Here is a 22,500-nt window from a genome sequence, read left to right as displayed (position 1 = left end):
ACTTTTATTCAGAGTTTTGTGATGAGAACACTGGGAGTTGAATCTCCCGCAGGAAATTCAGATTCCAGATACACAGATACCAAGTTTTAGTGGACAACAGGCAAGTGTATCGTTATTATTATTATTATTATTATTATTATTATTATTATTATTATTATTATTATTATTATTATTATTATTATTATATTTTTATTATTATATTATTATTATTATTATTAATCATTATTATTTTTGCCATTATCATTTTTGTTTTTTTATGATTATTAATACTAATTTCATCATCAGCTTTAGTACTATTATTATTACTCTTATCAATATAATAATTATTATTATCATCATCATCATGTTATTATTATTATTATTATTACTACTACTACTACTACTACTACTACTACTACTACTACTACTACTACTACTACTACTACTACTACTACTACTACTACTATATTATTATTATTATTTATTATTACTATTATTATTATTATCATAACTATTATTATTTTTTTGTTATGATGAAGATTATTATTACTATTTATTATTATTATCATTATCAGTAGTAATTATAGTAGTAGTAGTAGTAGTAGTAGTAGTAGTAGTAGTAGTAGTAGTAGTAGTAGTAGTAGTAGTAGTAGTAGTTAGTAGTAGTAGTAGTAGTAGTAGTAGTAGTAGTAGTAGTAGTAGTAGTAGTAGTAGTAGTAGTAGTAGTAGTAGTTAGTAGTAGTATAGTAGTAGTAGTAGTAGTAGTAGTAGTAGTAGTTAGTAGTAGTAGTAGTAGTAGTAGTAGTAGTATAGTAGTAGTAGTAGTAGTAGTAGTAGTAGTAGTAGTAGTAGTAGTAGTAGTAGTAGTATAGTAGTAGTAGTAGTAGTAGTAGTAGTAGTAGTAGTAGTAGTAGTAGTAGTAGTAGTAGTAGTAGTAGTAGTTAGTAGTATAGTAGTAGTAGTAGTAGTAGTAGTAGTAGTAGTAGTAGTATAGTAGTATAGTAGTAGTAGTAGTAGTAGTAGTAGTAGTAGTAGTAGTAGTAGTAGTAGTAGTAGTAGTAGTAGTAGTAGTAGTTTTTGTTGTTGTTGTAATATTATCATCTTTATCATTATCATCATCATCATCATCATCATCATCATCATCGTTATTATTAAAATCAACATCTTCACCGTCATGGTCATTATCGTCATCAAAATCATTATCAACCATCTTTTTCCAGGCTGACGAAAAAGGAGAAGAGGTCCAATGGCCAATTCACGTGACAAGATCCTTAAATGGATGGTGGTTCTCCTGCTTCTCTCAGACCCCATTCACGCCTGTAAGTTGTCAGATTTGTGTTTCTTGGTTTTAATGGGTTAATGATGTTATTGATGACAGAGGAGTGGAATAGTAGTAGCAGTCCTACTTGATTTAATAGTAGTAATAGTGCGGGTCTGTGGTCTAGTGGTATGACACTCGCTTTCGGATCGGAAGGTCCTGGGTTCGAGCCTCGCGCTCGGCACATAGTTGAGTCCTTGGAAAAGGCACTTTACCCACATTCTCTCACCGTACTCAGGTGTAAAATGAGTACCTGGCCGATAACAGCGTTGCTTTTGTCCGAAAATTGTAATATCGCCTAACAGGCGTCATGTCCCGTCCTAAATGTTAAGTGTTGCTGTTGACCAGGGACCCCTTGTACAGTTCTTTGAGCACATTTAGTGGATATTTCGCTATATAAAGCTCATTTTTTAAAATTTTTAGTAGTAGTAGTAGTAGTAGTAGTAGTAGTAGTAGTAGTAGTAGTATCAGTAGTAGTAGTAGCAGTAGTAGTAGTAGTAGCAGTAGTAGTAGTAGTAGTAAGTATAGTAGTAGTAGTAGTATAGTAGTAGTAGTAGTAGTAGTAGTAGTAGTATAGTAGAGTAGTAGTAGTAGTAGTATATAGTAGTAGTAGTATGTAGTAGTAGTAGTAGTAGTATAGTAGTAGTAGTAGTGTAGTAGTAGTAGTATTTAGTATAGTAGTAGTAGTAGTATAGTAGTAGTAGTTAGTAGTAAGTAGTATAGTAGTAGTAGTGTTAAGTAGTAGTAGTTGTAGTAATAGTATGTATAGTTTTAATAGTAGTATAGTAGTTTAATAGTAGTAGTAGTAGTAGTAGTAGTAGTAGTAGTAGTAGTAGTAGTAGTCGTTACAGTAGTATTCGTTGTAGTAATAGTATTAGTTTTAATAGTAGTAGTAGTAGTAGTAGTAGTATTAGTAGTAATAGTAGTAGTAGTAGTAGTAGTAGTATTAGTAGTAGTAGTATAGTTTAAGTAGTAGTAGTAGTAGTAGTAGTAGTAGTAGTAGTAGTATATAGTAGTAGTAGTAGTAGTAGTAGTAGTTGTAGTGAAAAGTGAGTAGTTAGTGAGTAGTAGAAGTAGATGGAGTTATATAAAATAGTTTGAGAGAAGAGAAGTAAGAGTATAGAAGAGATAGAAAGAAGAATGAAGAGAAGAAGAGAGGAGAAAAGAAGAGAAGAAGAAGAAGAAGAGAGGGAAAGAAGAGAAGAAGAAGAAGAAGAAGAAGAAGAAGAAGAAGAAGAAGAAGAAGAAGAAGAAGAAGAAGAAGAAGAAGAAGAAGAAGAAGAAGGAGAAATAATGTATTGAGGTATACAGAAAAGACATGGTATTGGTCAAATATTTCGTATCGAAGTGATATTACGTCATTATAGTTGGACACCACCATTCAGCATTATATTAATATGTATCTCATAGTAAATTTCTCCTCCCCGCCCCCCTCCCCGCCCTCCTGCCCACCCGCCATTAAACCAACCACTCTCTCCCACACGCATCCTCTTTGTATCTACCATAATCCAGCTCGAAGCAATCAAGGCACAGAATTCATCGTTGGTTTTATGTGGAACACGCTGGTTCTTGAGGTAAAAACAAGTAAACCATCGTCTTTAATTTGTGGGGCTATGTGGTCTTGTGGTATGACACGCGCTTTCGGATTGGAAGGTCCTGGGTTCGATCCTCGCTCGCTCGGCGCATAGTTGAGTCCTTGGAAAAGACTCTTTATATTTCACATTCTCTCGCCGTACTCAGGTGTAAAATGAGTACCTACCTGGTCGTCAACTGCGTTGTCTCTGTCCGAAAAAGTGTAAGATCGCCTATCAGGCGTCATTGTGTTGTCTTGTTCCACATGTTACCTGTTGCTGTTGGTCAGGGACCCTTTGTAAAGCGCTTTGAGCACATGTAAATGTGGATATTGCGCTATATAAAAGCTCAAGTTTTGTTTTTTGTTTTGTTTTGTTTTAAATTGGTATTATGTTCATGTTGAATCAGATTCAGAAAACTGAATTTAAAGTGAAACGGTCAAAGTTATAAAATTCTAGACCTGGTGAGTGTAGGACATGACAGTCATTCCACTCAATGGGTCACTTTAAAAAGTTCACGGTATGGACAGTAAGGGGGTCAGTAAAAATCTCGACTGCACCCGGGATCGATCTTGGTCCCTTTTTGTGTGAAGCGAGTGCTCTACCAACTGAGCTATCCGTCTCCTCAGAATATCGTTATTTATTTATTTATTTATTCGAGCTTCAAGAAGCAATATTTGCATTACCCAGTTGTTCCGTGTCTCATCTTGTAATGAACTAAAGCGATGCGTTCTTGGATAAGACATTTCACAAACAATACATCACTCAAGTTAAGTGTGTGTGTGTGTGTGTGTGTGTGTGTGTGTGTGTGTGTGTGGGTGGGTGGGTGGGTGTGTGTATGTGTGTGTGTGTGTGCAACAGGCAGAGACGGATGTCATGAGAGTGCTAGCACAAAATATAATATTTTGGAGAGTTAGTTTATTATCATACGTTGAAAAAAATACTAAATTTCTCAGTTATGATCTTAAACTCAATTTTCTTCACTTAATTTCTTCTGAAAGGATACCAATGTGACCCGGTGAGTCACACTAGTTGAAGGAAAGTCCTTATCCCATGTGTACTCATTTGCAGGTCTGATAACCCAAAGTGTTATGGGCTCATCATTGTTGTAATGGAAATACTCTCAAACTAACGAAAAACATTGTCCATTACAGCAATGTTAAATCAAGCCTATAATTGTGTTAGGTATTCAGACATGCAAATACCTGCACGTCTTCCTTATCACAGACATCACCATCAAAACAAGACCGAAAGCTCGAAAAGCGATGCAACTAAGGTTCCTTAAACACGTAAAAGTCGCTCCGGAATCATTGCTTTCTTGGTGAAATCAGATTTAGGGTCGGGTTATGAGCGGCGTGTAGTTGAGTTTTTATTTTTTTAAAGTCTCTTTACTCACATTCTCTCACGGTTCTCATGTGTAAAATGAGTCCCTGGCCGTTAACAGCGGAGTCTCTGTCGGAAATGATTGTAATATCGCCTAACAGGCGTCATGTCCCGTTCTACATGTTAATTGTTGCTCTTAGTGAGAGACCTTTTGTAGAGCGCTTTGAGCACCTTTAGTAGATATTGCACTATATTATAAAAAAGCTCAAGGATAAGAACAATATCCAACATGGTCTGTAATAATAAGATGTCTCTTATCTTATCTTATATTACTAAAGGCTTAATATAGGAATTATTCTTTAAATGCCGTATAACAATAGTTCATAGTTATTGAATCTCATCTCATCTCATGTAGTTCCATATCTGAAGCAGACGTCGGAGGTCATCTTCCGCCAAGCTGATCTATCTCTTGCCAATTCTATTAAAGCAGCGCCACCTTTCTCAGCTTCATCTGTCCAAGTTCTTATCCCTTTCAAATACGTTATTCTTTGTCTTCCTCTTATTCTTTTTCCATTCATCTTTCCAGTCAAGGCGAGTATTTCCAAACCAGGGTGGCGGATAATGTGTCCTAAAAATTCCATTTGGCGTTTGATGATTTTTGTTATCAGTGATCTTTTTCTGTTTGCCATTTCTAAAATTTCTTCATTTCTTTTCCTTTCCATCCATGACACCCTCATCATTCTTCTGTAAAACCACATTTCCACTGCCTCCAGTCTTTTAACCATGGTCTTGTTTATGGTCCAGCTCTCACAACCATATAGCAGCACAGACAGTACATAGCAATCCAGGACTTTGATTTTTGTTTTCATGCTAATATTCCTGTTTTTCATAATTGTATGCAGCTGGTTGAATGCATTCTTCGCCATACCTATTCTTTTCTTTATTTCACAATCTGATTTTCCATTGGATGTTACATTGAAGCCTAAATATTTGAAACATTCAACTTGTTGTATTGTTTGTCCTCTGCTTGTTATTACACAGGCTGGTGGGTTATTATTTTTAGATACCGTCATACATTCTGTTTTAGATATATTCAGTTCCAGTCCCATATTTTCACTACTCCTGACTACAACATCCAGTAATTCTTGTAGTTCATGTTCAGATTCTGCCAGTAGAACCGTATCATCTGCATACCTCAGATTTGTTACATTCTTTCCTCCAATACACACCCCCTTCTTATGTTCGATATCTCTTAATATCATTTCACTATAGAGGTTGAATAAATCTGGAGACAAAACACACCCCTGCCTAACTCCTCTTCTAATAGGTGTAAAACTGCTTAGTTCGTTGTCAACACGCATTGCTGATTCTTGTTCCCAGTACAAATTCCGTAATATTCTTAAATCTTTACCATCAATGTCCAAGGATGATAGAATTTTGAATAGTTTTTCGTGTTGTACTTTATCAAAGGCTTTTGAATAGTCGATGAAACACATATACAGATCTTTATTTACTTCAATACATCTTTCCATCAGCATTGATAATGTGAATATTCCATTTCTGGTACCCTTGTCCTCAACAAAACCAAATTGCATCTCCCCAATTTCAGGTCGTATTTTATTTCTTATTCTTAGTAAAATTATCTTCAAAAGAATTTTTGTGAGGTGGCTCATTAGGCTAATAGTTCTGTGTTGTTCACAATCAACTGCCCCTGGCTTTTTTGGTAGTGCTATAAAAATGGATCGTTTCATATCAGTTGGCATTTTTCCTGTGTCATACACTTGATTTAGAAGGTTTGTGATGAATTCTATCCCCCATTCACCCAGGCCAGTCAAGGCTTCAATTGTTATGGCATCAGGTCCTGCAGCTTTTCCATTTTTCATGCTTTTCATGACGTTCCTAACTTCATCTTTCATTATAGAAGGCCCTTCCAGTTCTTTTATCATAGGCATTTCTCCTCGATTATCAAAAAAAAGTTCTTCAATATATTCTGACCATCTGTTTAGAATGCAGTCTTTGTCCATGATGGTGTTTCCACGCTTGTCTTTGATGCATCCACTTTTAGCACCTGATTTAGTTTTGTTTGTCACTTCTTTGATTTTCTGATGGAAGAATTTGCCATTTTTTTCTTTGCAGGACATTATATAGTGACATTGTTCATTTATCCAGTCTTCTTTAGCTATTTGAATCTCATATAGCTTGCATTATATCATTCACAGACAGTTTTACATAACTTTGAATGTAAGGAAAAATGTATCAATACGGCAATGCAAAATCGAAAAATACTGTCATAGAATACTGGTAATTGAAAATTGGTCATGATGGAATGAATCATAAATGTACAAAGTTCATAGTACAATAATGAAATGTTAATGAATAAAATAATCATGAAAGCAACAACGAAAATAATCATACATAAGTCTCTGATAAATTATCTCTTTGTTGTTATATTCTCAGGTCGGTCTAGAGATTTTCGTGACAACGATGTCCAACACCCCAGCTGACGTCACTGTAACCACGCCAAAATACGACTCAAACTTTGTTGCCACGGCAACGGTCGCCAAACAAACCGTTCAGCTTATAATCATTCCGCACCAAAACAGGTAAACATTTCGTTCACTGAGAATAAATGTATCAAAATATATCTTAAATCAAAGAGATACCACTAAGAATAACCAAAAATAAATAAATAAATAAATAAATTAATTAATTGGTTAAAACAAAAATAAAAACAAACCACGGTATATAATAATAGTCGCGGTCGTATTTATGTAGTAGTGGTTAAAGTAATTATTGTTATAATAATAATAATAATAATAATAATAATAATAATAATAATAATAATAATAATAATAATAATAATAATAATAATAATATAATAATAATAATAATAATAATAATTATTATTATTATTATTATTATTATTATTATTATTATTATTATTATTATTATTATATTATTATTATTATTATTATTATTATTATTATTATTATTATTATTATTATTATTATTATTATTATTATTATTATTATTATTATTATCATCATTAATATTATTATCATCACCATTATTATTATTATTATTATTATTATTATTATTATTATTATTATTATTATTATTATTATTAGCAGTAGTAGTAATAGTAATAATAATAATAATAGTAGTAGTAGTAGTAGTAGTAGTAGTAGTAGTAGTAGTAGTAGTAGTAGTAGTAGTAGCAGCAGCAGTAGTAGTAGTAGTAGTAGTAGTAGTAGTAGTAGTAGTAGTAGTAGTAGTAGTAGTAGTAGCAGTAAGTAGTAGTAGTAGTAGTAGTAGTAGTAGTAGTAGTTGTTGTTGCTGTTGCGGTAGTAGTACTAGTGGTAGTAGTAGTAGTAGAAGTCGTGAAATGATAATATTTCTTAATAAACTTGTGAAATTATGACAGCCGTTTCCCTTTTTTCTTTCATTTCTTCGAGCCCCCCCCCCCCCCCCCCCCCCCCCCCCCCCCCAAACGCCTCACAGCCTTTCCTTTTATACCCATTTGCCATCACATCTCTGTAATAAACAATAAATCTGTAACCTGTAATATTATGTTCCTGCCTTTTCTCACCAATAACCCCCCCCTCTCTCTCTCTCTCTCTCTCTCTCTCTCTCTCTCTCTCTCTCTCTCTCCACACTCTTCCTCCTCCTTTTCATCATCATCATCCTCGCCGCCACCATCACCACCAGCATCGTCATCAGCTCAAATAAATGTTCTTCATTTCTAGAGTAGAGAATTCTGGTAACGGCAACCGTGGGGTTCGAATCACGTCCACTCAGCCCATTACAGTGTATTGTGTCAACAAGGAACAGTTTACAACTGATGCCTACGTAGCCATGCCGGTCAATGTGGTGGGCCAGGAATATTACTCTGTACATTACTTGTGAGTGCTCATCATCATCATCATCATCATCATCATCATCATCATCATCATCATCATCATCATTATCATCATCATCATGATCATCATCATCATCATCATCATCATCGTCTTAAATCATCATCATCATCATCATCATCATCATCATCATCATCTTAAAGCATCATCATCATCATCATCATCCTCATCATCATCATCATCATCATCATCATCATCATCAACCACATCATCATCATCATCATCGTCTTAAATCATCATCATCATCATCATCATCATCATCATCATCACATCATCATCATCATCACCATCAACAATAATTACGTGGGTGTTAGAAAATAAGTAAAATTAACTGATTCTAAAACAGAACGTTTATTGATTGACACCAATAAACAAAGGGAAAAGATAAAACTTGATAGTATTGGTCCAGGCGACCCAAATTTGAATATAGAACAAACTGCAACAATAAGAAATCTTGGCGCATTCTTTGATTCTGATGTTTCAATGCAGATTCACATAACCAAATCTTTCCAATCTTGCTTTTAATACTTAAGATATAGTAGATGAAGAAGAAGAAGAAGAAGAAGAAGAAGAAGAAGAAGAAGAAGAAGAGAAGAAGAAGAAGAAGAAGAAGAAGAAGAAGAAGAAGAAGAAGAAGAAGAAGAAGAAAGAAGAAGAAGAAGAAGAAGAAGAAGAAGAAGAAGAAGAAGAAGAAGAAGAAGAAGAAGAAGAAGAAGAAGAAGAAGAAGAAGAAGAAGAAGAAGAAGAAGAGAAGAAGAAAGAAGAAGAAGAAGAAGAAGAAGAAAGAAGAAGAAGAAGAAGAAGAAGAAGAAGAAGAGAAAGAACAAGAAGAAGAAGACAAAGAACAAGAACAAGAAAGAACAAGAAGTAGAAGAGAGAGAGAAGAAGAAGAAGAAGAAGAAGAAGAGAAGAAGAAGAAGAAGAAGAAGAAGAAGAAGAAGAAGAAGAAGAAGAAGAAGAAGAAAGAAGAAGAAGAAGAAGAAGAAGAAGAAGAAGAAGAAGAAGAAGAGAAGAAGAAGAAGAAGAAGAAGAAGAAGAAGAAGAAGAAGAAGAAGAAGAAGAAGAAGAAGAAGAAGAAGAAGAATTGCACTAGGATATAAGAAAAGACCAATTGCGTCGCTAAAATTTGGAATTTGAAAATTAATTCTAATTTTGAATTTCTTGTATATATCCCCTCAATTAGGCGAAGTCCTCAGATCCTGGTAGTAGGCGTCACCGACGGGACGAGTGGTACCATCAAATTCTCCAACAACAATAGATCCGGCAGTCAGCTGGCACCTGTAGCCGTCAGTGTACAGGTCAATGGGCGGACCTATGGAAATGGACAGTCTGTTAGTTGGTCTGTGAACAGGTCTGTTGCGCTCTTCCCTCTCTCGATCTATTCATCCGTCCATTCTGTCATATGACCATCTATCTATCAACCTATCCACAACCCATTCATCCATCCGTCCATCCATCTATCCGTCAGTCCGTTGATCCATCCTTCCGCTCACCCCGTATAACCATGTCGTGCATCCAGGCCGATAGAAAGGCCATCCACTTATCCATTCATCCAACAACCCTTTCACTCAGCCTTCAAACCAACCATCAATTCATGTATCCAGATCGACCAATTCATTTATTTCCTGCATCTACCCATCTTCCCATCTACCCATCCACTCATCCATACATCCATCCATCAACCCACCCACTTATCAACTCACCCATCCATCAACTCATTCCGTCACCAATGTTGACCAATTCATCTATCTCTTTTATTAATCCATCTTCCCATTAACTCGTCAGTGATTTATAATGTTCAGTTTTTTCATGCAAAAAGAGGCCCTTGTAACATACAAACACCTATATCATAACATGTTCACTTCAGATACAACACGTTCTTTGTGACTCAGTTTGACATCCCAGAAGCTGATTTTACCGGAAGTTACATCACTGGCAACAAACCGTTTACCTGCATCAGTGGTAACTACAGATGCACAGTTCCTCGTGATGGATGGAGGCAGTCATCTGACCATCTCACTGGTAGGCATGGCTTTATGCATTATTTGTTTGTAATTAAAATATATGGACGGCGATTTGGCCTTGTGGTATGATACTCGCTTTCATATCGTAAGGTCCCGGGTTTGAGTCCTGCTCTGATCGGCGCATAGTTGAGTCCTTGGAAAGGGCTCTTCTATTTACTCACATTCTCACATCGTACTCGGGTTGTCATTGTTGGAAAATATGCAATATCGCTTAAAACAGACGTCATGTCTCTTCCTACACGTTAAGTGTTTCTGTTGGTTGGGGACCGCTTATAAAGCGCTTTGAGCACGTTTAGTGGTATAGTGATTGCACTATAAAAAAGCTCAAGTTTCTCGAGGAGAATACATCTTCTGTGAACACATCTTCTACCGGCTGACATTTCGGCTGCAGCAGTAAAGACCTCCCTCTAGGGTAAAACCTTATCTCGCCGCCCAATCTTTTCAACTGTCCTTCAATACGCCTCTCTTGGTTTTCCGCTCTTCCTCTTACTGCCCCGGTGTCCATGTTAGTGCGGCACGAAGTGTCCATGTTAGTGCGGCACGAAGGAAGCCATTGTATTCTTTAGATATGTCCTATCCATCTCCATTTTCTGAGGGTCACCTTTTTACTTACAGAATTCATCCCAAATACCGGAGCATACTCAGTGTCTCATTGGTTTCTATGTAACATGTTTGTGTTGAGAATATTGGCTATTAAGCTTAAATGCTGGCCAACTAACTTTTCAGTGTTTGTGTGTGTTGAACCCGTGACCTCAAGAAGTCGAGAGATAGGCTCTAATTAGACGTAAGGTTTGAAGCGACTTTTATTTGGGGTCATGGATAGCTCATACAGTAGAGTCAGGCGAGTTGTCGTACCAATAAGGTCGCGGGTTCGAGCACCTATCGCTCCCGCGAAGTTTTTATTCTCTGTTGTCTTCTGGCACTTTCCTACTCACTTAATTTCTTGATATCATCAACATAAGTGCCTGCTCCACTATCTTTTCCTACTTACAGAAGGGGTGTTTGACACTTTTTCTAGTCATCGTATTTATAAAAAAAGACGCCAGAACGCCTTATGACGGCAAGTATTAGCCAATTGACCAATTAACTACCGTACTCTGGAAAGACACGTATTTAGAAATGGGTCCAGAGAGCTCGTCCTTCAAATATCTATAAAAGTATCATGAGTAACCATCATATTTCTCAACTTACAATCGGGCACAAAAGTGCGATGTCTAAAAATGGTTCTCATCTCATTGAAAGTGCAAAATCACTCTTCCGGAGGACTGGTTTCATGCCTTATGTAATTGATCTTCTGGTTTCGGAGGTATGGCTCTTTACTCACATTCTTTCACGTACTCATGTGTAAAATGAGTATATGGTCGTTAGCAGCGTTGTCTCTGTCCGAAAAATATTAATATCGCCTAACAGGCGTCATGTCCCGTTCTTCATGTTACGTGTCGCTGTTGGTCAAGGACCCCTTGAGCACGTTTAGTGGATATTGCGCTTTATAAAAGCTCAAGTTTCTTTGTATTTTTTTTTAACTTGTGACAAGTTTTCATATTTTTATTACAAGTCCGTAAATCTTCTATTTTTATTCTCAGAGATGCTTCCATCAGTGGACACCTGGGGCAAAGAATTCATCACCATCAGCACTCCCGACAGAGAGATTGGAGACATCTATCGGGTGGTGGCCTCAGAAGACGGGACAGCTGTCAACTTTGGAAACGGGAGGACAACTTTCACGCTGTCCAAAGCTGGGGATTTCAAAGAGGTTTTTAATCTGAACAAAATAGTTATTAAAAAAACTTGGGCTTTTATATATCAACTAAACGTGTTCAAAGCGCATTACAGGGGGTCCCTGACCAACAGCAACACTTAACATGTAGAACGAGACATGACGCCTGTTAGGCGATTATATTGTAACTTTTTCCCGACAGAGACACCGCTGTTACAGGTACTCATTTTACACCTGGGTACGTTGAGAGAATGTGAGTAAAGATCCTTTGCCAAGGACTCAACTATGCGCCGAGCGAGGCTCGAACCCAGGACCTTCAGATCCGAAAGCGAGTGTTATACCACCGACCACATAGCCGCACATAATTCTATCATTTTTTTTTAAAAAGGCCCTTCCTCCTGTCATCGTGATCGTGAGATGTCTTTCATTTTATGGAGGAATATGCATAATACATCAAACAAACAAAAGATGTCTTATCGATTACTCTTTCTTTCCCATATCTTCGTTGTATAGCTCATTAACTTGATGCCCCTATAGTTGCCACATTCTTGAACATCTCCTTTATTTTTGTATATGGTAATCAAGGTACTTTTTGTCCATTATTCTCGCATTTTCTCTTTCTGTAAGATCTCGTTGAATAACCATACCAGGAGATTTAACCATTCATCTCCGTGTGATTTCCAGACTTCTGCTGATATCTCGTCTGGTCAAACTGCTTTCACCCTTTTCATATTGTGCACTGCATCCCACACCTCGTTCTTGCTTATCTCATCTTCTATCTTCTCTTTAGGTTGTATGACTGCACTTCTCCTCTCCCTGTCATTCTCTCCATTCATGAGGTGTTAGTAGTGCTCTTTCAGAAATAACCGAAAAATGCCCATTGCTCAGCAACCAGTGGAGATTTTTTAATTCTGTAAACGACATGATATTCCTTATTTCCTTACGGATATTCCCAGAAATTATGAAGTGCATCATTTTGCACAATGAATTTCTAGACGATTTTAAAGATGGCGGCCCACCTTGAAACTTGGTCAAAGGAGGAAATCAGAGCTGTCATACGTTTTTTGAACGCCAAAAGTCTGAATCCTACCGAAATTCATAAAGAACTTCAGAGTGTATATGGTGAGCATGTTATAAGCCGTACACAAGTCTATCACTGGTGTAATTTGTTTGAAGCCGGCCATTCCGACTTGACAGACAGGGAAGGGAGAGGGCGTTCGATAACTGCGACGTCAGAAGACAATGTGAAGCGAGTTGATGAGCTTATTCGTCAAGACAGGAGGTTGAAACTTCATGAAATCGCAAGCAGTCTTGAAATTTCGGAAACTTCTGCCCATAGAATTGTATTTGATGAACTTGGCTACAGAAAAGTCAGCGCAAGATGGGTTCCTAAGCAATTGACAGACAATCATAAAGAAAAAAGATTGGACATCTGCAGGGAACTTTTGAGAAGAGCTCACGCAGGGTTCACGGGCATACTGCCAACGCCGGCGGAGACATTCTAGGGTACGATGTGACTTTTCTTGACAGCATAGTCACCGGTGATGAGACTTGGTTGCACCATTGCACCCTAGAAACAAAGCAAGATTCGATGACATGGAAACATCCATCCTCACCTGTCGCGAAGAAATTCAAAGTCATGCGGTCAGCAAAGAAAATAATGGGAACTGTTTTATGGGACAGTCGTGGTGTTATTCTGTTCGAAACCTTACAACCTGGAGAAACAATCAATGCTGCAAGGTACTGCCAAACTCTTGACAAGCTTAGGGAGGCCATTCGCAGAAAGCGCCCAGGGCAGTTAACCAACGGGGTCATTTTGCAACACGACAACGCTACACCCCACACAGCACGAGTGACGCAAGGTTGGCTAGAGAAATATGGATGGGAGATTTTGCCACACCCACCACACAGTCCAGACCTCGCACCATCTGATTATCACCTCTTTGGGCCACTGAAACGTGAGCTGGCAGGAAAGCGCTTTGATGTCGATGAAGAGCTTGTTGACCATGTGCGGAAATGGCTACAAAACCTTGACGGAAATTTCTTCCGAGAGGGTATCTATTCCATGGTGCGGCGTTGGCAGAAGTGTGTCGACAGACTTGGCTGTTACGTAGAGAAATGAAGGACGAGTCAAGGTTTGAACACGTGCAAGAATTTTGTTGATAGCATAAAAAACGCGGATTTGACAGGCATTTTTCGGTTAATTATGAAAGAGCCCTCGTAGTATGTTTTCCATCTTGCTCGAATCTCTTCATCTTCGCGCAATATTCTTCCATTCTCGTATTTGATCATCTTAATATGTTGTATATCTCTCCTATTCTTGTGCCTCTGTTTCGCTATTCTTAAATTATTTTCTGGCCTTCTTTACTTTTTAATTGCTCATAAATATCTTTGAATGTATCGGAGTTTGCTTTTACAACGACTCTTTTTGCTTCTTTTTCTTTTGCCAGCTTATGTTCATCTACTTTCATAGCATCCCTCTTTCTCTCTATGTTCTTCCTTCCTTCCCTCTTTTTCTTTATTGCTTCTTGAACCTCTTAATTCACCGCCATGTTTCTTTTCCAACTTTACCTCTTCCCGAGCTGACCCCTAGCACTTCTTTGGCCACTTCAAGGATATAACGTCCTAACATACAAAACTATATTATGTATCCTTACTTACTTACTTACTTATCCGAACCAGCGACCACCTGAGCTCTAGCCCTTCGGTCTTGTGCCATGACGTAGAAGTTAGATGTCTTTTGTAGTTGGAGAGCTGCAAGGTCTGGGCCGGACGTCCCGCTTGCTGAAAGGAAATTGATGTGCATTTCGAACCCAACACCTCTCATTTCCAGGTGCATTGATTGCCGCGTAATCCTGTCTGACAGAGATTATTGCATATGGCCTCTCATGCATTATTGTGTCCATAACAGCACCTTCCCGTGGTGTTCCCCGTTTCTACTGAGTTTGTTATGGGCGCGACCGAGTCCCCGGCGGTATAAACCGGGCTAGGGAGTAGGTGGGACCCCTTCCTCTTAAGGTGCAGGAGACAGAACCCACCGATGAGTGGTGCACGCTCTGCTCCTCACCCACCCACCTCACACTCATTCTGTAGTGTGGTGTCCTCTGTATGTCCTTACTTTTCTTAATCTACCCCTATAGCTCATACTTGTTTCCTAGTGCTGTAACTTTAACACTTCTATACTCCCTCTTTGGTCGGTCTGTGGCCCATGTCTTCTGCATGACTATCTGTGATTGATTGTAATCATGTATCCTTCTTAAAAAATTGAGATTTTTTGGGGGAAAGGGCTGGTATCTCTTTGTTTAAGGCCCACAGAATCTCTCATCGACACAAATGACCCAGGACGTGACGATCCTCTGTTTATGAAATATGGCCCTTCGAGCAGAAAGAATAACTGAAATAGATAACTGCAACCCAGAAAACAGTAGGTGGCGGGGAATGGGCGACCGTCAATCATGAAAGAGACTGTGGGAAAGACAAAATGAAGGCTACTTGACTAAACCCTATAAAAATTAATTATATGAGGAACATGCATCTGCAGCTCAACTCCTGATGTTATGCAGCTGACAAGGAATACAGGTTAGGGTGGGAAGACAGACCAGAGACTCCCCAGCATGCCATGACATTATGTATCCTGAAAGCTATAATAATCTGATTGATATAAGTTAGTAAAAACTAACCATTAAAATGGCTTTATAAACGCAATAACAAAGAGCTGAGTGACGTCAACTTTGCTCCTTCTATAATGATTTTTGCCTTTTATATATATTTCACATTTCACACATAGCTGGACATTCCCACTGGAGAGTACCAGACTGTAGTCTCAGACAAACCCATCATGGTGGCTTTGATTGCCAAAACCTGGCAGGACGATGGTCTCCATTACGGCGACCCCGCCATGTCACTTCTAATCCCAACAGTACAGTTTGCCTCAGAATATACATGGAGGTGAGTGATCTTTAATAGGGAATGAGATTGGCGGAAGAGTAGCGTCCCTTGATTGGACGTCACCCATAGTCTGTGACGTCACCGGCGGAAAAGGTATTAGAGAGAGAGAACGTCATGTTTGTTGTGCGCATGCGTCTCTCGTCCTCGCTTCCGGTGAAAGCGGTTTGAGACACTTCAAAACCAAATTGACGTTCTCAATGTAAGGTATCGTCCAATCAAGGGACGCTACTCTTCCGCTATTCTCATTCCCTATTCAGTTTTTAAATTTCGGATTGCCAGTAGTTCAGTGGTAGTAGTAGTAGTAGTAGTAGTAGTAGTAGTAGTAGTAGTAGTAGTAGTAGTAGTAGTAGTAGTAGTAGTAGTAGTAGTAGTAGTAGTAGTAGTAGTAGTAGTAGTGGTAGTAGTAGTATTAGTAGTAGTATTAGTAGTAGTAGTAGTAGTAGTAGTACTAGTAGTAGTGGTAGTGGTAGTATTAGTAGTTGTATTAGTATTAGTATTAGTAGTAGTAGTAGTAGTAGTAGTAGTAGTAGTAGTAGTAGTAGTAGTAGTAGTAGTACTAGTGGTAGTAGTAGTAGTAGTAGTAGTAGTAGTAGTAGTAGTAGTAGTAGTAGTAGTTGTTGTTGTTGTTGTAGTAGTAGTAGTAGTAGTAGTAGTAGTAGTAGTTGTTGTTGTTGTTGTTGTTGTAGACAATGTTGCAATAAAATCTCACCAGTCGTCTGAAACAGTATAATGTCGTGATAAAATTAGCGACAAATTGTGAATTTAATATTAAAATGATAAAAAGATATGACTTTTATCTTATATTTATCGTCCTTAAAGAATAATAATTTTTTCTCTGTAATGACAGAAACAATCTTAGCTCAAATGTCCACTATGTGACACATACGTCATGTGCATTACGTGTTGTATAGTCCATTAATAAATTAATCCATCCATTCTTTAATTAGTCTTTTCGCCCATCCACTTATCATCTATTTATAGCACAACAAACTTACCGAGCGGCATGCCATTCAACGACAAAATATCCATCATTATCAAGAAAAACAAGAAGGGTGGCTTGACTCTTGATGGCCAATCAATGTAAGTCAAAGTTCATTTATATAAAAAAAAATAATTGATCTTTATACAGCGCAATATCCACTAAATGTGCTCAAAGCGTTTTACAAGGAGTCCCTGGTCAACAGCAACATTTAACATGTAGGACGGGTCATGCCGCCTGTTAGGTGATATTACAATTTTTCGGACTACGCTGTTAACGGCCATGTACTCATTTTACACCTGAGTACGGTGAGAGAATGTACGTAAAGAGCCTTTACCAAGGACAAATATGCGCATGTACTCATTTTACACCTGAGTACGGTGAGAGAATGTATGTAAAGAGCCTTTTCCAAGGACAACTATGCGCCGAGCGCGAGGCTCGAACCCAGGACCTTCCGATCCGAAAGCGAGTGTCATACCACAAGACCACATAGCCGCAATATATGAAGAATACAGGGTAATGTAAATGTCGCTGCTCGAAGCTCCAAGAAATAAATAATATGAAATTGAATGTAAGCTTCAATTTTATTACAAGAACAGACCAAATGAACGATAAAGGTTTCTCCCTTTATCAACAAAACACGATGAATGAAACACTACAGATGAATGAGATATCGCCACTACCAACATTATCTCATTCATCTGTAGTGTTTCATTCATCCTGTTTTGTTGATAAAGGGGAAACCCGAAACGTTCATTTGATCTGTTCTTGTTATAAAATTGAAGCTTACATTCAATTTCATATCATTTATAGCACATATATGTCATACAAGCGATATGTATTTTTTTTGCAGGGCTTATTACCCTAATTCTTTTGGTCTCATTGTTGTTTGGGCTGATGGAAATACTCTCAAATAAAATCAAAATATCGTCAATTTTTACAATAAATAACAGCAATGTTAAATTAAGCCCATAATTACATAATTGCATTCGGTCATTAAACCTGCTGGTATAGATAGTATGCGCTTGGCTAAGAAGCTCATAACATTGCCATCCAGAAGTATAACGGACCAACACACCAAACTGTGTGTATCCATAAACGTTTATAGTCGGGTTAATACAGTTCAGTGAGCATTACTCATAAACGCGGATGGCAAAAAACAATAACAAAGACCTGAGTGACGTCATCTTCGAACCATCTATATGTGGTTCTACCTAGTACGCTAGATATCGATATGAAATGAGATTATGATGTTGCTGCGGCGAATACTCTTCAACAGTCGTAACGTCACTTCCTTCCTAATGACCCATGGTAACTTAGTAACTGGCTCTAAATTATCGGAACAATGGCGGACGCCCTTATGAAAGATTTCTCCGGCGAGCATAAAAGCGTATCCTGAGGTAACCGCCCCCCCCCCCCCCCCATAAATTTGATCATGTTTTGACTTTTACACATTCTGATCACAAGACATGTGAAAAGTTCTAGCCAACACGAAGAATAAAAGGTACAGATTTTTTTTGTTTAAAACCAAGATGGCTGCCGTTGCCGGGCTGCGGCCGTGACATCAGACTACTGAATCCAATTTGCGCACCCTAAGCATCTCGTGGGAAGGAGGGGGGGGGGAGGAATCTGTAATGTGCATGAGATTTGATTACCCAAATTACTATGGTCTCATGTTTTGTTCGCCAATGTTAAATCAGGCCCATAATTGCTTTGGCTATTAGATCTGCTAATATGTGTGCACGTCGTGACGGATGAATAGTTTCAGTTTTTTTTTATTTTTCAAGAGTGACACAAAAGACACACATGAAATCTATATTAGCCTTGGGGTAAAAAAAAAAAGACATTAGTCTCAATTATTTAATTCCCTTTTTATCTTTTTAATGATCAGATCATATTGTTGCCACACCTTGTATAAAATGCATTAATTGTTTTGATTTGTTTTGTTCGTTTGTTCGTTTTTCTTTTCGCTTTTTGTCTTTGTCTTGTTTGTTTTGTTTTGTTTTGTTTTTTGTTTTTGTTTTTGTTTTTTTGTTGTTCCTTTTTTGTTGTTTCTTTCTTTTTCTGCTTTGTTTTAAAGAAAATAATTTTATTGTTTTATTTATGTTTTTTTTTCCAGATCATCTTCGTGGAAAAATGTCATTGGAACCAGCGAGTGGCAACAGACTTGGCTTTTTGTCAACCCCGGAAGTCATAACCTTTACCACTCTGATCCTACTGTAACCTTTATGGCACTGGCTTCCGGCACAGAGCAATGGAACAGCTACGCCTTCGCAGCCGGACAGAGAATGGCACAAGTCAACGCGGTGAGAAAATTCAAATACATATTATTACATTGCTGGGATCAACTTTTGGTTTATGTTATTTGTTGTTGTGGTTAATGATGATGATGATGATGATGATGATGATGATGATGATGATGATGATAATGATGATGATGATGATGCTGATGATGATGATGATGTTGATTTTATATTTGTCGTTATTCTTTTTTCTGTTTTTGATTTGTAATTTTTATGTTTTGTTTCGGGGAGGGGGAAGGGGGGTTGTGGGGAGGGGCAGGATTTGTTTTTGCTTCTTTTTTTAATTTTTTTTTGGTTATTTGTTTGTTTTTAATTAAAGGTGTGATTCATAAAATGATCACAAGTCCTGCCTGTCAAAACAGCCATGAACAGTACGGAATCAATGTGAATAATACAAGCTATATAAGGCATTGATTCATTTGATAATAATAACAATGAATTCGATTTTTTAAAACAGTCGCTTTCATTCCAAGCTTCTAACAAGAAATCACAACTCGGCCTCCTATCCTTCTTTAGCTGATCTTGAAATTATTTTGCTATCATTACCGTACGATCATGTGATAGATACGTATTACGTTTTGCGTACTACGTATGAGAGTAGCTAAATCTCTCTAATGCTATGTCACCACATATCTAAAGCTATTGATACTTATTCCACCAGTCTTAAAACCATCTGACCGTCTTTCGAGACTTTGATCATAGCGAGCCATCGTTAACTTATAAACAGTATGCGCTTGGCTAAGAAGCTCACAACATTGCCATCCGGAAGTATTACGGACCAATACACAAAACTATGTGTAACCATCGTAGCCATCGTTAACATGTAAATAGAATGCGCTTGGCCAAGGAGTTCACAACATTGCGATCCGGAAGTATAACGGACCAACACACACCCTTTGTGTAACCATGAACTTTTATAGTCTGGTTAATACAGTTTAGTGAGAGCAACTCACAAACGCGGATGGCAAAAACAATAACAAAGGCCTGAATGACGTCATCTGCATACTATCTATAGCCTGACACTAGAACCCTATTGGACTGGCAATTTGACGTCATTTTTTTAGGTTTGAGTAGCGTCTAGTGAATTGTCGTTAGTAGAGCTCATGGAAACAAGTTATTTCATTGGTTGAACTATTGAATACAACTCACGATTTGTTTTCTTTTGTGGCAAAAAGACTGGCATTTTGATCTCAATTTTTGGCCAGTGTCAGGCTATAACTTTACGATGGTTATGGTTCTAGTGTCAGGCTATATTATGTCAGGCTATGAGTTTACGGTGGCTCAGGTCAGGCTATATTTATGTTAACGATGGCTATGCTTTGAGTCTCAATATAAATAGAACGAATATGACATCACTCAGGTCTTTGTTATTGCTTTTTGCCATCCGTGTTTCTCACTAAAATGTATTAACCAGACTATAGACGTTCAAGGTTACACACTTTGTGTGTTGGTCCGTTATACTTCCGGATGGCAATGTTGTGAGTTTTTTAGCCAAAGCTCAGTGACGTCAATTTCGCTCTATCTATAGGATTTTTTTCTCGAGATAGACTGAGATAGATTGTAAAGACGTAATTCCATAGTGAATGAATAAAGATATTTTATTGATGCTATGCGTTTAAGTTTAGGTAAAATACTCACAACTTCCGAAATCCAATCATTTTTTTAAAAAAGATATCAACACGCAGAACTGTATGTAACCTGTTATGTTTATAGTCTGATTGATATAATTTAACGAGAACGGCTCACTAACAAGCTGTCTAGAAATAATAACAAAGAGCTGAGTGATGTTAACTTTGTTCCTTCTATGCTGTTCTACTCCCCAGCCCTGCAGTCCAACAAGCCCTGTGCCCGGTGATACCGTGGATAACGACTGTGATGGGAGAGTGGACGAGGAAACTTTGGACAATCTTGGTAGGTCAAGATCTCTTTGAATGGGGAAATAAGGAGCATAGTGTGTTGTTGGGTTTGGCATGAACCGTCGAAAAGATATTATGTTCTTATTGATGCTAAGGGTTTAGGTATGAAACTCACAACATCCGCCATCCGGATATAATGCTACCAACACACAAAACTATGTGTAACCTTTAACGTTTATAGTCTGATTTGTGGCCGGTGACACCTTGAATAACGACTGTGAAGGGAAAGTGGACGAGAAAATTTTGGATAATATTGATTGGTTTGATAAAAGTGTGGCCTTCGTAAACTCATGGGCTGACACCGGAGCCATCGTTAACTCATAACCTGACACAAGAACAAACCAGGACTTATAGTACGACGTCATTTTTTTAAAGGTTTTTGCACCGCCTAGAGAGTTGTCGTTAGTAGAGCTCAAGGAAACAAGCGATTCCATCAGTTGAACTATTGAATACAAGTCACGATTTGTTTTCTTTTGTGGCCAAGGACTTGTCTTTTGTCGTAATTTTTTGGTCAGTGTCAGGCTATCAGTTAATGATGGCGACGCTGACACTGACCAACAAATGATGTCAAAAGACAAGTCTTTGGCCACAAAAGAAAACAAATCATGAGTTGTATTGACCAGTTCAACCAATGGGATCACTTGTTTCCTTAACCATCACTAAAGACAACTCACTAGGTAGTCCACAAACCTAAAAATGATGCTCAAAATATGGGTCTTAGTGGGTTTCAGCGTAGCCTTCGTGAAGTTATGGCCTGATACTGACCAAAAAATGACGTCAAAATGCCAGTCTTTTGCCACAAAAGAAAACAAATCGTGAGTTGTATTCAATAGTTCAACCAATGAAATAACTTGTTTCCATGAGCTCTACTAACAATTCACTAGGCGGTGCAAAAAAACAAATAATGACGTCAAACTGCCAGTCCTTTTGGATTTCAGTATCAGGCTATAACATAACGATGGCTACGGTATCAGGTCATAACTTTACGAAGGCCACGGTTGTCGTTTGTTGTGCTCAAGGAAACAAGTGATTCCATTGGTTGAACTATTGAATAGAATCCCCGATTTGTATTAATTTGTGGCCAAAGACTTGTCTTTTGACGTCATTTTTTGTCAGTGTCAGGCTTTAAGTTAACGATGGCTACAGTTTTAGTGTCAGGCTATAAGTTAAGGATAGCTACGCTAAAGATCTATGAGAATGGGAAAATATCATCATGATGAGATTTGTTCATATGTTTATGTGTTTGTTTATTCATATCTTTTTTCAATTCTTCTTTTTGAGAAGCTAATGTCAACATATTGATAATGGTATTAATAATGATGATCATGATGATGATGATGATGATGATGATGATGATGATGATGATGATGATGAATCGTTTTGTTTTTTTTTATCACACAGACAATGACGGTGATGGTCAGGTAGATGAGGATCTTGCCCTTCCACCAAGAGGTAAGCCAGACGAGAGTTATGACCCTTTGGGTACCTTTTAGCCACCAGCTAAT

At 37.8% G+C, this 22,500-nt stretch overlaps 1 protein-coding gene across 1 annotated transcript in view; it reads left to right on the top strand.

Moving 5' to 3' along the window:
• Positions 1-1,225: 1,225 nt before the first annotated feature.
• The window catches only part of LOC144959212 (uncharacterized), a 37,225-nt gene continuing 15,950 nt past the window's right edge, over positions 1,226-22,500 (top strand). Inside the window, exons 1-12 of the mRNA XM_078891753.1 lie at positions 1,226-1,298; positions 2,810-2,871; positions 6,649-6,794; positions 7,938-8,093; positions 9,292-9,459; positions 9,976-10,130; positions 11,716-11,885; positions 15,637-15,797; positions 16,779-16,877; positions 18,878-19,082; positions 20,903-20,990; positions 22,397-22,447. Of these exons, the coding sequence (XP_078747879.1) occupies positions 1,226-1,298; positions 2,810-2,871; positions 6,649-6,794; positions 7,938-8,093; positions 9,292-9,459; positions 9,976-10,130; positions 11,716-11,885; positions 15,637-15,797; positions 16,779-16,877; positions 18,878-19,082; positions 20,903-20,990; positions 22,397-22,447 (1,534 nt within the window). The remainder of the gene's footprint in view (positions 1,299-2,809; positions 2,872-6,648; positions 6,795-7,937; positions 8,094-9,291; positions 9,460-9,975; positions 10,131-11,715; positions 11,886-15,636; positions 15,798-16,778; positions 16,878-18,877; positions 19,083-20,902; positions 20,991-22,396; positions 22,448-22,500) is intronic.

Source organism: Berghia stephanieae, chromosome 13, assembly GCF_034508935.2.
Source record: "Berghia stephanieae isolate SIO BIC M18660-M18661 chromosome 13, UCSD_Bste_1.3, whole genome shotgun sequence".
NCBI classification, from domain to species: domain Eukaryota; kingdom Metazoa; phylum Mollusca; class Gastropoda; order Nudibranchia; family Aeolidiidae; genus Berghia; species Berghia stephanieae.
The sequence above is the reverse complement of the archived record's forward strand: the minus strand, read 5'-3'. Positions and strand labels throughout refer to the sequence as shown.